This window comes from Callorhinus ursinus, unplaced genomic scaffold, assembly GCF_003265705.2.
Source record: "Callorhinus ursinus isolate GAN/ISIS: 27379988/994484 unplaced genomic scaffold, GSC_fseal_2.0 scaffold5, whole genome shotgun sequence".
Classification (NCBI taxonomy): Eukaryota; Metazoa; Chordata; class Mammalia; order Carnivora; family Otariidae; genus Callorhinus; species Callorhinus ursinus.
Window position 1 is genome coordinate 23,447,321 of NW_027397067.1, and position 20,888 is coordinate 23,468,208.

Below are 20,888 nucleotides of genomic sequence, written 5' to 3' on the forward strand. Positions count from 1 at the left end.
CACAAAGGGTCTAGTACAATAAATAAAAACAAAACTACACCAAAAAAAGAGTATCATGAAATTGCAGATGACTATAAATAAAGAAGAAACTGTAAAAGCTTCCAAACAGGAAAAAAAAAACTAGTTTCCAGACAAAGATTAAAAACTTTAATTGCAACAGAGCTCTCTATGGTATTCCTGGATTCTAAATACAATGGAGCAATTAATTATCTTCCAGCAATTTCCAATCATGCATTCTGTATTCAAACTATCCTTCCAGTGAGAAGGGAGAATTATTGTATTTCTAGGCAAGAATAGTCACCTCCCATACATAGATAGGGTAAGGGCATGCTTTTCCAGATGTTGGTTGCCAAAGGAGGAAAGAAACAGTAAACCACAGTGATGTATGTTACTTGTATTTGTGCAGAAGCTTTCAAACCAGCTTCCCAGATCTCTGGACCCCATCCCACCTCACATTTTACTCTTTTGATTGTTGGACTTACAAGTGAGCTAGTAAGAAAGAATTTCACAGAATTTTTGTTGTTGTTGTTAAGATTGAAAATATTTGCATGAGGGAGCACTATACTATGTATTCTATTGTGTAACCAAATATTTCATTACATAGTGACCTCTACTGGGAAGAAGAAATAGATCACCAGGGCTGACAAAGTAAGTAGCCAAATTAGTCAGTTTAGTTAAGGAATTGGTTAAATTGGAAAGGCAATGCTGGTCAAATCTGCTACTAAGAATTGTTAAGGCCCAATTATACTCTGAATATTTTTATTTTTAAAAAGATTCTGGGAAGTATTTCAAACTTACGTAGGATAGAGAATAATATAATAAATACATACCTGCCACCCACTCTTATCAGTTAACATTTTTTCATATTTAACTCAGATCTTTTAGTAAAATAATTATATCTTTGTTAGGTCTCTTACATCCCCCTTCCTGAAAACAGTTCCTTCCTCCCCTCTCAAGAGGGCACGACGTGGCCTTCATCTTTCTCAGGAATTTTTTCCTACTTTTCCTTCACATGAATGTATTCATATATACTATAGAGTAACATGTGGCAAGTTTTAAATTTTTACACAAATAGGATTACACACACACACACACACACACACACACCATTCTGAAGTTTACACTTTTCTGCTCATTGAATTGTCCTGTTATTGTGATCCTGTACCCCCCTCCCTTAAGGAAAAAAAAAAAAAACCAAAACATTGAGATTTAAACTGATAAGGAAAACATGGTTCTTCATAATAGAGGTAGGTCCGATTGTTTCCAGTGGGACTCTGTACAGAAATGTTTGAAAATTAGGACAAAGGAGAAAACCAGTAGGAGCTAGTATTATGGAGCGCTTACAATATGCCAGACAGAATTTTAAGTGATTTCTTTGGTTCAGTAATTTAATCCACACAGCAACTCTTTAAGACAACTTCTGCAGTGACCTCCACTTTACAAAGAAGGAAACCGAGGTGAAAAGAGGTTACCTAATTTGTAAGTAACAAGTAGGTCACGCTGCTGAGCGGCCAGCCAGGCCAGGAAGCCAACCCCCTCTGACTCCGTGCTCTCAACTATGATGTGTAGATGAGGCTTACAAAGAATTGTAATCTAGTGCCGATGTGGATGCGCTTGAATTCTACCAATTTCCCCTCCTTGCAGCTTTCTGAGACTCCTAGCCAGGCCCCAGAGGGTGCTGACAGTGGCTTTCTCCTCTCTATTCTGAAATTTCACTGACCAGAAATTGAGCACCCTTCTCCATGCAAAACCTCTTGGTCCCTTGGCATGAGAAAAACTAAGATTTGTTCTTGACTCCAGCAACGGTAACCTGAGATAAGTCAAATATAATAATTTCTCCAGATCCATTCTTTTAGACAAGGCAAAATATTACCCTTTTCCATTTGAAATAATCTTGTTGTGAGGAAGAACAATTTAATGTGCAGTGACATCCTAAGTCATTAAATAGGTGGATCTAGCAGGGCTATGCACTTATTTGCATAAGTTGATATGCATGAGAGCTTTTGGCTTTAATTCTTTAGCAGAGGGAAAGGGGAAGTAGACCTCTAGGCCCAAGGAAGAGCAACAAGGAAAATAAACTCTGGCTGGTGTCTGCTTCCCCAGGGGAGACTTCTAGTGAGAAGCAGGAATAGTAGTCACAGCACCTGTTTTCAGGTCCTGGGTCTCTATCTTACTAACTAGCTAACTCACTTACAGGTCATGGGTGACTTAACACCCCTCTGTGCTGTAGGTCCATCCTTTATAAAACTGTAGGATCATAATAGTATCTACCTAATAAACTTGAGGTGAAGATTAAGTGAGACAATACATAAAATGCACCTAGGAAAGTTCCTGGCACCTATTAAACATGCAATAAATGTTAGATGTGGTTGATATGACCATTATTTTCATCATCACCATTAGTATCTAGCTGATGGAACTTGGTCTGATCTCCTAAAGATAAAGGGGGTAAAGACAGAAATGGAAGCCTCTGGGTTTTTTGTGAATGGATACAACAAATCTTAGTGTAGCATTTAGTACTTACTAGCCGAAGTTTTCAAATTCTGTAAAGAATTTCACTGGTAAGAATGTTTTCTATTCTTTTGAGTATCAATTTTCTTCTAGCTATGTCTAAGAAAACTGTATTGAAGGAATCCATTCATTCAATAAATATTAATTGAACACCTACCATGTACAGGCATTTTTCTTTTTTTTTTTAAAGATTTTATTTATTTTATTTGAGAGAGAGAGAATGAGAGACAGAGAGTACGAGAGGGAAGAGGGTCAGAGGGAAAAGCAGACCCCCCGCTGAGCAGGGAGCCCGATGTGGGACTCGATCCTGGGACTCCAGGATCATGACCTGAGCTGAAGGCAGTCGCTTAACCAACTGAGCCACCCAGGCACCCTACAGGCATTTTTCTAAGCACTGGGGATACAGTAGTGGACAAGACAGACAAAATATCTCCCCTCAATAATCTTACATTTTAATGAGAGAAACTGACAATTAAAGGAAAAACCATAAATATGATCAGTTAGTGATACATGCTATGCAGAGTACTGTGGATGTGGATCTCCCCTCAATAATCTTACATTTTAATGAGAGAAACTGACAATTAAAGGAAAAACCATAAATATGATCAGTTAGTGATACATGCTATGCAGAGTACTGTGGATGACCCACTCTTTTAGAAAGAGTGATCAAAGAAAGCTTCTTTGAAGTCCCAACAGTTTATTTTTGCTTTTGTTTCTCTTGCCTCAGGAGACGTATCTAGGAAGAAGTTGCCACAGCCAAATGTCAAAGAGGTTACTGCCTGTGTTCTCCTCTAGGATTTTGATGGTTTCCTGTCTCACATTTAGGTCTTTAATCCATTTTGAATTTATTTTTTGTGAATGGTGTGGATGGAGCTAGAGGGTATTACACTAAGCAAAATAAGTCAGACAGAGTAAGACAAATACCATATGATATCACTCATATGTAGAATTTAAGAAACCGAATGATCATAGAGGGAAAAGAGAGCGAGCGGCAAACCAAGAAACAGACTCTTCACTACAGAGAACAGATGGTTTACCTGGGGGGAGGTGGGTGGGAGGATGGGTTAAATAGATGATGGGGATTAAGGAGGGCACTTGTTGCGATGAGCACCGGGTGTGGTATGGAAGTGTTGAATTACTAAATTGTACACCTGAAACTAATATTACACTGTATGTTAACTAGAATTTAAACAAAAACTTAAAAAAAAAATAAAGCTTCTCTGAAGAAGGTAGCATTTGAATGCAATGGGTTGGCAAGAGATCTATGCAATTATTTGAGAGAACAATCAAGTCAGAGGGAACAGCAAGTGCAAAGGCCCTGAGACAAGAATGAATGTAGTTTATTTAAGGAGTAGCAAGAAGGTCAGAATGGCTATAGCAGGCTATAGCAAATCATTACAGGTTTTGAGCAGGTGACAAAAAGAAAGACCTTGGTAAAATCAAAGAGATCCATTGGGGGTTACTGGGGTCCGAATGAGATAAGGATCCATGGCTGAGGGTGGAGATGAAGATGACGGTTAGTAGCTACATTCTGGATCTATGCTGAAAGTAGAGCCGACCAAAGGTATTGAAGGACTGGACGTGTTCTGCTACGTAAAGAAAGGAATTAAGGATGAAGCCTGTGTTTGGGAGCCAATTAATTAGAGCCAATTAATTACCTAAGTGGATGGAGCTGCCATTTTCTGAGGTCCAGGGGAGGAAAACTTTCTTCTCCTCTAGTTTCTTTGGCTGTTCTAATAATCAAATTGACATAAGATAGATTAACAGAAGAAAAAAAACAATTTAATTTTGTACATAAAGGACCTCATAAAAATGAGACTCAAAGAAGTGACCAAAGCAGGCAGGTTTTATACCTTTGAGACAAAGAATCAATAAATTTGTGAAGAATTGACAAGTCAAGGGGTTTTGGGCTTGAAGGAGCAAATGAATGGAGAAGTAACAAGGTTTGTTTATACAGCCTTCTCGGCCCTGAATTCCCTAACTCTGGTGAGAAGGATGCCTTTTACCTTTCATATAGAAATTTTTTCCTGATTTCAGGGGGACAGAGAAGGGTCAGAGTGTCCTTGTTCCAGCTGTTTCATAAGTAACTTTAATTCAAAGTAATCAATATCAATCAAAATAATATCAATAATCAGTAATCAAAGTGGCATATTTTAAGGTAGCCTGCCCTGAACCCCATCAGAGGGAAGATAAGGGGTGGATCCAGTTTGACAGGGTGGGGGTTACATTTGGACTTGCCAAATTTAGATGCGTAATAATCCAAGCAGTGATGTGGGGTAGCTCAGCAGAAATGTTAGGGAAGGAGGCTTATGTTTGGGTTTCAAAAAGATCTTAAACAATGGGAGGAGAGATCAACTAGAGAATGAATATAGTGAGAATCGAGAAGAGGTTGAAAAGCTGAGGATGAGGTTATTCCAACATTTAGAGTTTAGCGAGACATGACATGGCCAATGGGAATCCTGAGAAGTGGCTAGTGAGGTGTGAGGAAAACCAGAAAGGGATGGCATCCTGTAAGTCAAATACAGAAAACTTGTCAGGAGGAGGGTGTGATCAATTGGTCCGTGATGCTGAGTTTTCCATAACCCTTAGATATCACAGAATAATCTTAATAGCTGATATCTGTATATATCTGTATGGCAGTACACAGTGGCAAAGTATGCTTGCTGGTACAGTAATTATACAGAACATCCTGGAAAAATGAGTGCAGTGATCAATTACGAGACATGCTGGATGCTGTGTTTCACTCAGAAGTTCATAATCCATGTTAGTGTATGGATTAGTATGTGGCTCTGAGAAGTCCATGGAAAGGAAAACTGCTACTTTTTTAAAACCAGGAATTTCCCAAATGGGGTGTGTGTGTGTGTGTGTGTGTGTGTGTGTGTGTGTGTGTTTAAATCGAGTTTATTGGGAGTAATTCACAAGCAGTAAAATCCAACCATTTTAGGTATACAACTTTATGAGTTTTTATACAATCATGTAACCACCGCCACCCCGACTGATTTTAAATAATGGATCGGGTCAACTCTAGCTCCACTTGGGGAAATGTTTATTGAGGGTTTGTAGAGCAATTTATATTACCCCATTTAACCCTCACACCAGCTCTGAGTTACATACTGATGGGGTTCAGAACATGCTACCCCCAAATGTGGCACCTTGGCATGTTAAAGATCTTAAACGGAAAAAAAATGCGTGTAAATGGCAGAGGTCACTCTGACCTCCCCACCCCCATCACACTTCTTCCCTGAAACAGGCCATAAAACTCCCATGTGAAAGGTCCCCTCCCCGAACCAGAAGGAGGGAAGACATCACTAGAGACAAGGAATTTGGAGCCAAGAAATCTATATAGACAAACCTTGTTAAATTAACCCTTATTTTCCTAGATAATTCTTCACCATTTACTACCTCTAGCCTAAATCCTTTTGTCTGTCAATCCTTCACAAATTTATTTCTTTGTCTGAAAGGTATAAAAGCTTCCTAGTCTGGTCACTTCTTTGGCTCTTCATTTTCTTGTAAAAGCTCCTGTGTACATGTAAACATTCAATAAAGTTTGCATATTTTTCTCTTATGAATCTTTGTCAGTTTAATTTTCAGACACAGCCAGAGACCTGAAGAGTGTTGAGAAAAACTTTTTCCTCCTTTGCAGTACCATTATTTCCTATAAGACAGTAAAAGAGGCATAGAGAAGTAAAGAATCATGTTCAAGGTCACACAAAGCTACTCAGTGAAAGAGGTAGCTTGAACACAAATATTCAAACAAATCCACTTTTCACTTGGCACAGTGGAAAAATAATACTGGGATAAACTAGCAACAGCTAAGACTACTTATTGAGTCTTTGATCCATCAAGCATCTCTTTAAAGCAGGTGTTGTTATTCTTAACACATAGGAACATAAAGAGGTGTTAAGCGGTAATCAATTTGCTTAAGGGTAAAGAGTTAGAAATTGGTGGAGAAAAAATTCAAATCTAGATCTTTCTGAATCCAGAGCCTGAAATTCTAGCTGCATGGTATTATGCTGTCCTATACGGTGAGAACTTGAAATGTGGCTACTCCAAATTGATCTGTGTATAAATGTAAAGTATATGCAGGATTTTGAAGACATTTAAAAAATGTAAAATATCTTAGTAGTTTTTTATACTGATTACATATTAAAACAGTATTTTGGATATACTGGGTTAAATAAACTATGATATTAAAACAATTTCACCTCTTTCTTTTTACTTTTTAAAATGTGGCTCCTAGAAAAGTAATTTTTATTTTTATGTGGCTCATGCACTGCTTTAATAATAGAGGCTGTCCATAGAATTTATTGCTTAGTGTTGTGATCAAGAGATTTCCCTTTATTTTTCTATCCAGGGGTATAATACTTCACCGGGATATGTTGTTTTATCCAGAGTCGGTTTATTTCTGGAGCAAACAGGTAGAAACGGGGTTCTTCCTCTGGTCCCCAGCTGTTTGCAGTCATATTCTTTTGCTCCCACACAATGTTACTGCTTTCACTTTTGGCAGATGCATTTCATTAAAAATATTAGCTAATCAATGACTTCTTAAAGGCATACACCAGAAGGTTTTTCTTTTTTTTTAAATAAAGCAATGAAATACAATGATCATGGGGAGTCAATCCTGGACTCTAGCATTCAACCTGCTGCATCTCCTTACAGGGAGAGCCAGCACCTCTCTGATGTCCGTATTCTGTCAGCCACATCCCACGTGAATCCTGAAATGCATGTAATAACTCCTAAAATATCTCAAGGGGCTACAAAGGTCTTCTAAATATTTTTAAAGCTCTAAAGAATTAGAATTGGCAAAAATGAACTATTGGGACCTCATCAAGATAAAAAGCTTTTGCACAGCAAAAGAAACAGTCAACAAAACCAAAAGACAACCAACAGAATGGGAGAAGATATTTGCAAATGACATATCAGATAAAGGGCTAGTATCCAAAATCTATAAAGAACTTCTTAAACTCAACACCCAAAGAACAAATGATCCAATCAAGAAATGGGCAGAAGACATGAACAGACATTTTTCCAAAGGCATCCATTTGGCCAACAGACACATGAAAAAGTGCTCAACATCGCTCAGCATCAGGGAAATCCAAATCAAAACCTCAATGAGATACCACCTCACACCAGTCAGAATGGCTAAAATTAACAAGTCAGGGAACGACAGATGTTGGCGGGGATGCAGAGAAAGGGGAACCCTCCTACACTGTTGGTGGGGATGCAAGCTGGTGCAACCACTCTGGAAAACAGTATGGAGGTTCCTCAAAAAGTTAAAAATAGAGCTATCATATGATCCAGCAATTGCACTACTGGGTATTTACCCCAAAGATACAAATGTAGGGACCCGAAGGGGTACGTGCACCCCGATGTTTATAGCAGCAACGTCCACAATAGCCAAACTGTGGAAAGAGCCAAGATATCCATTGACAGATGAACGGATAAAGAAGATGTGGTATATATACACAACAGAATATTAGGCAGCCATCAAAAGGAATGAGATCTTGCCATTTGCAATGACATGGATAGAACTGGAGAGTGTTACGCTGAGTGAAGTAAGTCAATCAGAGAAAGACATGTATCATATGACCTCACTGATATGAGGAATTCTTAATCTCAGGAAACAAACTGAGGGTTGCTGGAGTGGTGGGGGGTGGGAAGGATGGGGTGGCTGGGTGATAGACATTGGGGAGGGTATGTGCTATGGCGAGCGCTGTGAATTGTGCAAGACTGTTGAATCACAGACCTGTACCTCTGAAACAAATAATACATTATATGTTAAAAAAAAAAAAAGAAGAAGATAGCAGGAGGGGAAGAATGAAGGGGGGGAAATCGGAGGGGGAGACGAACCATGAGAGACGATGGACTCTGAAAAAGAAACTGAGGGTTCTAGAGGGGAGGGGGGTGGGGGGATGGGTTAGTCTGGTGATGGGTATTAAAGAGGGCACGTTCTGCGTGGAGCACTGGGTGTTATGCACAAACAATGAATCACGGAACACTACATCCAAAACTAGTGATGTAATGTATGGTGATTAACAAAACATAATAATAAAAAAAATCACGATACTGTTACAAATGTATTAATTATCCAGTAGCTATTTTAGGTCATAGACAGGTTTTTTTTAATGCTTTTGAGTCTTAATCGATTTCTTCCATATTTGAAACTCTAACATGGAATCAAAGACTAAAAGGATGAGCTGATTAGACATATTAGGAGTTTGGTGAAACCTTTAAAAAATATTTTCATCCAGTATTAGGAGTATTGTCAGAAAATGGATTCTTTAATAAATATGGAAAACATTAGTTTTGGAACTGCCTTACTTTTAATACCATGGTAGTTTTCACCTAGCTCATATTCCATGTTTCACACACTAGCTTTGAAAGATAAAATGTTACAGCTTCCTTCACCTCCCCCCACCCCCATGAGAGTTCCTTTGAGAGGAAATTATCTAATTCTTGATCTACTTATAAATAATCCTAGAATTTTTACAAAAAGCAGCTATTGCTGCATCATGAGACAACTGGTATTCTCATGCCATTTATTCAGAGTTGTATCTTTTTTTCATTTGCTGTTAAAGAGTTATATTCAACATTCAAATATTTATTGAACACATACCTTGTGCCATGTACTGTGTCAGATGCTGGGTATGCATTGATGAATGAAAGACTCTATCCTAATAGAACTTGAGTCCTGTGAGCTCAGAAATTCTGTGAAAGCTAGGAGATGTATAACCAAATTGAGTGCTATTAGTTTTGCCAACATTTAACATGTTCTTGTCAAATTTTTAAATAAATGTTATACAAAGATAATCTAGGTTTTGATGTATATGCAGAAAAAGAATCTGTTTTTCTTTTCTAAGTATCTGCATAGACACTCAGAGCAGTGTCTACACGATGCATACAAAAAAAAAATCAGTGTTTTATCAGAGCTGGATCTAGTTTCTGGCTTAATTTAAAATTATTAACTGAAGATAACACTTTATGGTATGGGATTTCAGTTCTTTATAAAAACTCTAAGAGGTTTAACTACCTTCTTAACAAAAATTCCAGCTCCATCTTTACATCAAGCAAATCTGATTGTCCAAAATGGTACCATAGATCTTTTAATATGTAACGTATTAATAGGCAACCTGCTCTGTAAAATTGTTCATAAGCCATATTTTAAAGGTTAAAAAGTTAATTTGCTCCCTTTGCAGTGTAACTTCTAACATTTCTGCTATGTGGTGGGGATTGATTTAGAAGAGAGGAGGCAAAGGATATTACAATAGAAGAAATGTTTTTATGAGTTAACCTTTTAATGGCAACTAAATGTGAATAAACATAATTAAATTAAAAAAATTGTCTAAAATAATCTGTTCCTTCCTGAAACCTGCTTCGTTTTAGTTCTAAACACTCCTTTAGTCCTTGGTATTAATTTATTGATTCTGAAAAAGGAAGAAGTCTTCATAAGTAAGAGTGTGCTTCTTTACTGTTATCATTGTGTGTGTGTGTGTGTATGTGTGTGTGTGTGTATTTACCAGTAGTGTCCACTCCCTCAAAGTGGCATGGCAATCTGGCCCTTATCTAGTATCATTTTATTTCTGTGGTTCAGTAGCTATCAATCCTGTTTCAGTATTGGAATCAACTGGGGAAATTTTGAAAAACACAAGTGCTCAAACTTTGCCCCTAGAAATTCTGATTTAGTGAATCTGAAGTCTACCTCAGCCAACTGAGAAAATCTGATGCACAACTGAAGTTGAGAACTATTTGTGAGGACAGTAAAACTAGTGTTTTATGCTCCATAAAGCTTACTTTTAAAAAAGGAATTAGTGTGCACCCAGCCTTCTCTTCTGTCCTCTCTGCCTGCAAGGATAGAAAGACCTCTGCTCAAACCTTCTCACCAAAATATCATTGGCTTAGACCCTTTCCCTCCACCAAACTCCTATTAGGGTTACTATAGACATCATTCATTAGTCTGATGTCTATGTACAGTGTGTGTATGTGTGCATGAGTGTGTCCCAACTGGTTTATGATTCTTGAAGGAGAGGGATAACATGTTTATGTTTACCATGCACCATTCTAGCCAAGTGCACTTCACACAAGAGGTACTTCATAAAAAAGGATGTTTTAAAAGTACATAAGATGATCCCCAACTGACAATGGTTCAACTTATGATTTTTCAACTTCATGATGGTGTGATTCAGTAGAAACCGTACTTTGAATTTTGACTTTTGATCTTTTCCCACTAGCAGTATTTGGTAAGATATTCTCTCATGACCCCAGGCAACAGCAAGCTGAAGCTCCCAGTCAGCCATGTGATCACAAGGGTAGACGACCAATATACTTAAAACCATTTTGTACCTATACAACCATTCTATTTTTTACTGTCAGTATAGTATTCGTAAATTACATGATCGATTCAACACCTTATTATAAAATAGACTTTGTATTAGATGATTTTGCTCAACTGTAGGCTAATGGTGTTCTGAGCACTTTTAAAGTAGGCTAAGCTATGATGTTCAGTAGGTTACATGTATTAAATGCATTTTTGGCTTAACAATATTTTCAACTTATGATGGGTTTATTGGGACAGAACCCCATCGTAAATCAAGGAAAATCTGTATGTAATTTGGATAATGAAAAGACATTTATAAGTACAGAAATAAAATAGTTTATGTTATTCATAATGAGACCATTAGCTTATAGTAGTGACAAATTTTCAACATGGTAAACATAATTTAAGAAACTTACGGGTTTCAAAGTGTTCCTTAGAAAACAGTCCAAGGCAAAAACAGTCTTGGGACTGTTGAATCACAGATCTGTACTTCTGAAACAAATAACGCAACATATTTTAAGAAAAAAGGAAAAGAAGAAGATAACAGGAGAGGAAGAAAAGGGGAGTATGTCAGAGGGGGAGACGAACCATGAGAGATGATGGACTCTGAAAAACAAACTGAGGGTTCTAGAGGGTAGGGGGGTGGGGGGATGGGTTAGCCTGGTGATGGGTATTGCGGAGGGCACGGTCTGCATGGAGCACTGGGTGTTATGAACAAACAATGAATCATGGAACACTGCATCAAAAACTAATGATGTAATATATGGGGATTAACATAACAATAAAAAAATTAAAAAAAAAACAGTCTTGGGAATTGCTACAACCTGGGGAATGCCATCTAGACTTTATGGGACTCTATATTAGTTAGCTTGGGCTCCATATAAAATATCACAGCCTAGGTAGCTTAAACAACATACATTTATTTTCTCACAGTTCTGGAGGCTGGCAAGTCAAGATCAAGGTACTGGCTGATTTGGTTCCTGTTGAGGACTCTCTTCCTGGCTTGCAGACGGCTACCTTCTCACTGCATCTTCCCATGGCTGGGGAGAGAAAGAGGGTAGAGAGCTCTCTGGTGTCTCTTCTTACAAGGATGCTAATCCTACAGGATCAGGTCCTCACCATTATGACCTTACTTAACCTTACTTACCTCTTTATAGGTCCAATCTCCAAGTACAGTAACATTGAGGGTTAGGGTTTCAATAGATGAATTTGAGGTTGGGGCTGGGTGATACAATTCAGTCCATAGAAGCATCTTTCCACAGCATCTTTGTCCGGTGATCAGCCAGCCATTACACCAATGATTCTAGTGGTGAGAAATCACTACCTGGCAATACTTCATTGTGGAAACGCTCTAATGGTTAGAAAGCACATGTGATATGAAGTCACATTTGTATCCCCAAAACTTCAGTCTTTGGTTCATGATGTGCTCTTAGGAACATCCCAAAACAAATCAAATCTCTACTCTCATAACACTCCTTTAACTAAAGATAAGTGTAGCAGTTATGGATCTCAATCTGCAAATTCAAGTTTGCAAGAAATATAATCTCTTAATTTTACCCAAGGGAGGACTTCAAAATCACACTCAAAATCACACATTTTCTCTTGACTCACCCAGTCCTTCACCTCAAACTACTAGATCCATCTCCTGAAAAGCCGTCATGAAGGAAATGATACCTTATAAACTTTTCTGCCAAAAAAATTTTTCCCCGTCTCAGAATGTTTACTAATTACATAAGATTTCCTGAAATGCCATGTGTTTGATTTATCTATCATACCATTAAATTAAAATACATACAGCTTAAGTGTTATTGGGACTTTATATATTACAAGTTTTATTGTAGCTATTTTACACTGATCACAGCTGTTTTTTCTGATCATAGCCGTGTCAAACTATTATTTCAGAAGAATAAATCTACCATCCAAGTTGATGGGCAGGTTTAAAAAATTAATAACTTTTTTTCTTTTATGAGACCTCCTCATCCAGGCCTATTTTCTGGCCCACAATGCAATAAAACTCTGTATTATTGATTTTCTGGTGAGATAAAATTTTAAAATAATTTTTGATCCATCCTATTAGGCCAGTCCTTCTTAAATGTTCTTCAGTGAAATACCAGTAAGGGAAGAGGACAGAGAGTGCAATATGTACCTGGAAGTAGCCCCTAAACTAAAATTTTGTTGATGATTATGATTAAATCTTAATGAAATTATTCACCTCATTTCATTATATAGCATTGCTTTAAATAGTAAAAAATGTTTCATTTCCCTGACTCTTTCAGTAAATGGACGCTTTAGGAAAATATGTTTACTTTGTGGCTTTGAACAAATTGGTGCTATACCTAAGAATAACCCTTAACTCCAGGCTGGGAAGAAGTGGAGGCTTGGCCTCCACAAGCAGGCCCCATGTGAGAGACTTGAATGACAAAAAAGTTTCAGTTTGGAAACCTGGGGTTTGTTTGCTATGCTCATAATGTACATTAACCCTTATTCCCTTAGACCCTGTTCCCCTGTACTGTTTGTAAACAGGACTCACTTTCTATGGGACCATTAAAGCCTGAAGGTGCAATCCCTTCCGACTCATCACTGTCTTCCAGATAGTCCAAATATCCCGCTTTTCCAGCTAATATTGAGCACTTACTATGTACCTGGTTTCCTTTTAAACTCTTTACATTTGTCAAGTCTTTAATCTGCCCAAAAAATCTATGATGAGGGTATTATTATTATGCCCAATATACAGAAGAGAAAACTGAGATATAACTCACCCAAGGTCACCCAGCTAGTGGATAACTGGCAGCGGACATTCCAACCTAGGCATTCTTAATGGCTACAATATAGTCCTTTAAACGACTCAACATTTAAACTATGCCCTTAAGGCAATAACAAATGTGTAAAATTAAAACACATAAAACCTTGATAATGTTGGATGTGTTATAAAGAAAAAGGTTTTTAAGGTAGACTTTTTATACATATCGAATATTGAGAAGTGCATAAATCATGTTCAAAATAACTATCACTCATGTAGAGAAACAATATAATCAGAGCCCCGTTCCCTCTTTTTTTTTTTTTAAAGATTTTATTTATTTATTTATTTGAGAGAGAGAGAATGAGAGATAGAGAGCACGAGAGGGAAGAGGGTCAGAGGGAGAAGCAGACTCCCTGCTGAGCAGGGAGCCCGATGTGGGACTCGATCCCGGGATTCCAGGATCATGACCTGAACCGAAGGCAGTCGCTTAACCAACTGAGCCACCCAGGCGCCCGCCCCGTTCCCTCTTATGCTCTAAGTTTCAAAGTTCAAAATAACTATTCACTTATTGTTTAAAAGCTGAATTCCATAATCTATTATAAAACCCTAATTAAATTCATTTCCATAATATTATACTCTTTCTAGAGCAGTGATCCTCAAAATGTGGTCCCCAGACAAGCAGCCTAGCATCATCTGGGAACTTGTTAGACTTGCAAATTCAAGGATCTCAATCCAGACCTACAGAACAGAAACTCTGGGAGTGGAGCCCAGCGATTATGTGTTAACAAGCCCCCGAGCTGATTGTGATGCACGCTCAGACTGGAGGGGCAGGGATGTTAAGTCCGTTGGAATGGTGATTGCGTTAGTTGGTGATTTGCGTACTGTCTCAGGTGAATACTAGCGTATAAAGCATTACCCTTGAATAACGGTGACAAGTTCTAATAACCTACCTCTTTGAAGTACACTGCAAGTAAAATGCTTTTCTATTTTAACTAACCGTGTTTCCAACCCCGTCGATATTGCATTTTATCAGGAGTATAAAGCAGGCCCCTTACTTCCTAACCGGTCCCCTACCGGTAGCTCAATCAGCAGTAGTCCAGTTTACCTACAGAGCCCGACCCCAGTGTGGCTGGGAATTTACCCAGAGGCGGGAGCAGGCCTCGGCCAATCAAAAGCAAGGCTCAAGTCGCTCGCCCATTCTGGCTGTGTGATTGGTGGTTTCCCACCGGCGGAAGAGACCCTTGGGGGCACCGCCCAGGGTCCTCCAGCGCAAGCCAATCGTCGCTCCGCGCCTGGAGGGGCGGACCAGCGCGAGTAATTTAACATGGCGGAAAATGCCACCGTAGAGGCTCCGAGCCCGCGGGGGTGTGCGGATGGGGAGGACGCAGAGCCCCAAGAGGAGGGGATGGCAGAAACGCCGAGAGATGATCAGGAGCAATTTGAGTGCCAGGAACTGCTCGAGTGGCAAGTGCAGGTGGGGGGCCCCGAGGAAGAAGAGGACGCGGGCCCGGTGGCCGAGGCCGAGGCCGAGGCGGTAGCTGCCGGCTGGATGCTCGATTTCCTCTGCCTGTCTCTTTGCCGGGCCTTCCGCGACGGCCGCTCCGAGGACTTCCACCGGACCCGCGACAGTGCCGAGGGTGAGTGCTGGGCGCGACCGGCGGGTGGCTGCGCTGGGGCCGGGGGCGTCGACGCGCAGCGGGGCGAGAACCGCGGCGGACGGTCGAGGCCCGGTTTGCGGCGCAGTACGCCCAGTGCGGTCGGGGGACCGGGGCTCTGAGGTGAACGTTGATTCGAATCCCGCATCCGCCTATTTCCAGCCTCTCAGTTTTTCTCAGATTCTGTTTTTCTCTTCAGTAAAAAGAATAAGACTCCCATTTTAGAATTGACACAGGTTTCAGTGAGTGAAAATGTATAAAATTGCCCAGTGTCCCAAGTCCTTTTTCTTCTTTGGCGCTTGTAATTGTTGTTTCTTTCGACTCAGGTATTCCCGTGATGGCATTTATGAAGCGGTCACAGTGGCCTCCAAGTGACCCAAGCATCGGCGTTTTCTATTATTTTGTGAGCTTTTAAAGTCCCATTTGGCCTGCTTGCACAGTATAGGCTGCAGAATAAAAATAACTGTCAATGAAATGTACTCCCTAGGCAACGCAGACTGTAACTGATGGACAAAGACACAGACTCAGAGAAGACTAGCCTGGCTTTTTCAGTGATAACAGAAAGATGCTCTGCTATTTAATATAAAATTAAATACTTCAGAAAACTATATTAACACATTTCATCTTCATGGCCATCCCATTCCTTAGGCAAGTAATTTTAGTTTATAGAGGAATGGACTAATTAAGCAACCTCAAACATTGGTAGGTTAAAAGGAATGTTCCACACTTGTGCCTTATCTTCCAATTCAAGAACCCTTCCTCCAACTCTATCAGAACACTGGAGCCATGGTTAATTAACATTAGGGAGAAAGTTAAATCCTAAATTGGTTTATTATAGTGATTTATTTAAAAAGTCCACTTTGGGGAAGAGGGTAGAATTATCTCTGTAGAATTATCTCGAAATGAATTTGAGTTGGAAACATCAGTATGACCTCCTGTTTGCCTTCATACAGGTATAGATGGTGTTCAGAGGCAAAATTCAACCAAGTGAATTTGCAGATCTAATTGCAGATAAGCAATTTCATGAATTGGGCAGACAGCATCCCACCTAGCAAGTAGGGGGGAGCTTGGAGTTGTACAAAATGGAAGATTTTTAAAGGAAGGAGGGTGGGGCAAGAAAGTTATTAGCAAAAGAAAAGGATTGTTCCAGGCTAGGTACTTTCCCTTAGGAGGAAGGGGGTCTTATGCAAATTAACTCCTCTTCCTTTGGGGGATGGAGAGGACCCATTCGGCAGATTCTCTGGCTCCAGTCACAAAATTCCTTACCAGCAGGTTAAGACTATATTTCTGGGGGAGGTTGAAAGTGCAGTTAGATTTGGTGTTAAGCCCCAGTTTGGGCCAGTGGTTTTCTTTTAACAGTGGTTACATATAGAAGTATATATGGGTATTTCTATACATATCTAGACACAGGTTAGTATATACTCATATATTTCCTTGTTCTGTTGGAAGGGCACAGAAGCGGGCGCCCGGGTGGCTCAGATGGTTAAGCGACTGCCTTCGGCTCAGGTCATGATCCTGGAGTCCCGGGATCGAGTCCCACATCGGGCTTCCTGCTCAGCGGGGAGTCTGCTTCTCCCTCTGACCCTCCCCCCTCTCATATACTCTCTCTCTCTCTCTCTCTCTCTCTCTCTCTCTCTCTCATTCTCTCTCAAATGAATAAAATCTTTAAAAAAAAGAAAGAAAGGGCACAGAAGCAATGTAACCCTAAATAGCAACCTAGCACTTGAGTCTTGGTTTCTAATACCATTCCTTAAGAAAGACAGCTAGAGCTCTTTGGAGAAATGGCCTGGTTCTGGGACTGGGACAGGAAATGTGCAGAGCAACTCAAGCAAGGAAATAGTTTGGATTAGAACCCAAAGGTCAAATAATTATCTGTGAGCCCATAATGATGTAAATAAATGATGGAGAAAATAAATGGGAGAAGAAACAAATCTCATGCAGAAGAATTCAAGTAATTTATGTAGCTACTATGTCCTCAAGGAGGTGAAGTGTAACACCCCACTCCTGTGCTGTGCATAGTGACTTTATTCTGAAGACTACAGTATGAAATTGGAGGGAGGATAATTTTACAGGAGAGAAACCTGACAAACACTACTTCACACCTAGGCAATCAAGGTCAACAGGAACAGTGACAGTTGGTAGTATGTACACTTTATGTGATGTGTCAAATATGGAACTTCTTTGATCTTTCTCCCAAAACCCCTTAGTCAAATTGTAAGAAAAACATAAGACAAACTGCAATACAGAATGCCTCAAAACTGCCAAGGTCATCAAAACCAAGGAAAGTCTGAGAAACTTTCATAGCCAAGAGACGCCTAAAGAGACATGGTAACTGAATGTAACGTGTCCTGGGTGGGATCTGCAGCAGAAAAAGGACATGAAGTAAAAACTAAGGAAATCTGAATAAAGCATGGACTTTAGTTAAGAATGTATTAATTCTGGCTTGTTAATGTATATATTTCACGCTAATATAAGATGTTACTAGTAGGGGAAACTGGGTGGAGGGTATATAGGACTTATATCCTCACAATAATTCTGTAAATTAAAAACCATTCTAAAAAATAAAGACTCCTTTTGAGGTTCTAGATCAAGACCCAAGGAATAATCTAGGCCACCTCTTATTATTTTAAAGTTAAGGGCACAGAAACCCAGAGAAAGTAAACTATTTTTAAAGTTGTACTGCTAATCAGTGACATAAATTGTGAACATAGTGTTGTCTCTGTGTTTCCATTTTTGACTGAAAGGACTCCCTTTTATCTTCTATAGGATTTCATTTATTACACTTTCAACGTTGTAAAAATACACAACTCTTGATGCTTTCTAGAAAATTCTTAGTTCTTTCATTCTGACTCAGAATTGTTCTCACACCTCACTTAACTCAGATAATGCCTTTTCCAGACTGTTATTCCTAACCTGTCTTTGTCCATGGGAAGCAGTGTAAGATAGTGGTTAAGAGCATGGGCTCCAGAATAAATTGTCTGAATTTGATTCCTGGTTCTGCTACTTCCTAGCTGTAAGACCTGACGCAAGTTACCTTTTGGTACCTCAATTTCCTCATCTGTAAAATGGTGATAATAGTATCTACCTCACAGAGCTGTTGATAGGTATAAAGCAAGGATTCTCCACCTCAGCACTGTTGACATTTTGCACCACATAATTCTCGTTCTGTGTATGCATGAGAGTGGAGGGGGCGAAGGTGGGGCTTCTCCTGTACATTGTAGGATGTTTAGCAGCTCCCCTGACCTCAACTACGAGATGCGAGGAGCATCCCCCTTCCACTCATGATCAGAATTGTCTTCAGACACTGCCAGATGTCCTCAAGGGGACAGAAATGACCTCTAGTTGAAAAATCACTGGTGTAAAGTGCTTCGACTAGTGCCTGGTATTGTAAGTGCTTAAATATGGTTGCTATTGTAGCTAGTCATTAGATTTCCCTAGTCATTAGATTTCCCTAATGTGTTTTTCTGTCAGCAATGTTTGGTTACAGGTGAGGAAAAAACAGATAGCAAGGTTCAACCAGGTTTTCATTGTTTTTGTTTTGTTTTTTGTCTAGCAGGTACAAAGAACAGAAGGGCAGGGGTGTATAAGAGATTTGTAGTTACTGCGTAGTGGACTAAATTGAACGCGGAAGGAAGTGAAGATAGAGATCTGACTTCTCTAGAATAGAGTAGATTCATTTGTTTTGCTTCTATACCATACTTTTAACCTTTGTGGCATTAAAATTTTATTTAATAACTTGCATAAATTTTGGGTTATGTCTTCTCAAGCTAAAACCTTCCTGAGGGGCAGGGGCTGACTGTCTTTTTTTTTTTTTGTAATATTTTATTTATTTATTTGACAGACAGCGAGAGAGGGAACACAAGCAGGGGGAGTGGGAGAGGGAGAAACAGGCTCCCTGCTGAGCAAGGACCCCTCCCCCCAGATGCGGGGCTCATGACCTGAGCCCAGGGCAGATGCCTAATGACTGAGCCACCCAGGCGCCCCAGGGGGCTGACTGTCTTATCAGCCCCTAACATTGACTAGCAGTGGATGTTTAATAAATATTGAATGAATTGTTTAAGTTTTATATAAATTTTGTGCTCTCTCTGAATCCTGTTTAATTAAATTGTGGCTGTTTTTGGTCCAGATAATCTCTAGTATAGTATAAGATTATGCTATTTTTGAATTGAGGAAACAAATACAAATAAATGTATTTGTCTTTTATCTCCTTAGTAGCTGCAGGACTGCTTTTTGGTTTTGCTAGTTGATTTAATCTTTGCATACACCAACCAAGCCCTGGGTGAAGTATAACAGTGGCATCTTCAGGTTTTACTTTAAACATTATTTCCTCAGAAAAGCTTTCCTATCTTCTCCCTCCAGCTATACTAAAACACACTCTAAGGTTTGTTATATTGCACCCACAGCATTCCGTACTTGTCTTTTTCAGTTTTCTCCATGTTTTTAACTTCAATTGCTTAATCATTTGTCTTTCATTTCTACATAGTATATGTGCTGCCAAAGCGAGCACTTTCATCTCTACATAGTTAATAAATTCACTGAGGTCCAGGATTTTACACACCATTATACTCACTGCCTAACATAACATCTGGGTGGGCACTCAAATATTTGGGAGATTAATATTAATAAATGTGTTTGTTTTTATACATCTGCAATTTTATTTCTTCCTTGGAGTTAGGATTGTGGAGAAACAGGTTTTGTTGGAGAAATAAACTTTTTTGCTGAAATTGTATCCTGAAAGTTTTAAACCAATAGCAGAAGGGGAAGATAGGTAGTTGGTAAACTGGGGCCTAAAGTTGCTACCCCCTTTCCATGTCTGCCCCCATGACTTCCTGTCCCAAACCAAATTACTATAGGGAAGGGAACTATTATCTTAATTTTGCTCAGTTGGTGATCTAGACAGGAGACCGAGAAGGGGGTGACCACAAGTTCCCAAGAATGAAGGGCATAAGTCCATTCATTGTACGTCTCTGTCTGACGTACAATCCTTAAGACCTCTGTCAAAGGGTAAAAGATAGCTAGATGGACTCGATTTGTTTCCAGACCTTTTCCAGAGCTTTTCTGTCCAGCTGTCACCAACGAACAAAGCGAAAACCAAGGCCACACCCACGACAGCCCCTTTGAATTTCCAGAATAAGTGTTGTTATATTAGAGCTGAGTGGCAGCTTTTGAACATTCCTCTTAGATGAGCTGAATATGATTTTTTTTAAGATTTTATTTATTTATTTATTTGAGAGCGAGAATGAGAGAGAGAGCATGAGAATGGGGAGGGTCAGTGGGAGAAGCAGACTCCCTGCTCAGCAGGGAGCCCGATGTGGGACTCAATCCTGGGACTCCAGGATCGTGACCTGAGCCGAAGGCAGTCACTTAACCAACTGAGCCACCCAGGTGCCCGAGCTGAATATGATTCTTTTCCACATGTCCTGAGGAACCACACTCGAGGTGGTTTTAGCCTGGGAGTTAGAACATGGAGCGCCTTCTGCCACCACAAACTCTTCCACCAGCCCGCATGGCAGGTCTGACGTGCTCACTTCTCCGCTTGCCCAGGAGCTTCTGCTTAGCAGAGCATTATAGCAGAGTGTTAAGGTGAAAGCGCAGAGCAACAAGCAGAGGTGGCTGCCCTGAGGGAGGCCATGCCTCCCTGGGCCCGTAGGCCTGGGGTGCTTAGTGT

General features: G+C 39.8%; 1 protein-coding gene and 1 long non-coding RNA gene across 4 annotated transcripts in view; one reads left to right on the top strand and one right to left on the bottom strand.

Annotated features, from left to right (window-relative positions):
- LOC141372802 (uncharacterized) overlaps positions 1–14,753 on the bottom strand; it is a 52,647-nt gene extending 37,894 nt beyond the window's left edge. Inside the window, exons 1-3 of the long non-coding RNA XR_012378231.1 lie at positions 14,516–14,753; positions 11,973–12,176; positions 11,743–11,865 (exon numbers count right to left, since the gene is read on the bottom strand). This is a non-coding gene — a long non-coding RNA (uncharacterized lncRNA). The remainder of the gene's footprint in view (positions 1–11,742; positions 11,866–11,972; positions 12,177–14,515) is intronic.
- Positions 14,754–14,845: 92 nt separating this feature from the next.
- Positions 14,846–20,888, top strand: part of TERF1 (telomeric repeat binding factor 1) — a 36,162-nt gene continuing 30,119 nt past the window's right edge. The window contains exon 1 of one of the 3 annotated variants that reach the window (XM_073892890.1): positions 14,846–15,202. In XM_073892890.1, the coding sequence (XP_073748991.1) occupies positions 14,890–15,202 (313 nt within the window). In that variant the 5' untranslated portion in view covers positions 14,846–14,889. The remainder of the gene's footprint in view (positions 15,203–20,888) is intronic. The other 2 variants (XM_073892889.1, XM_025870718.2) reach the window with 2 other exon arrangements.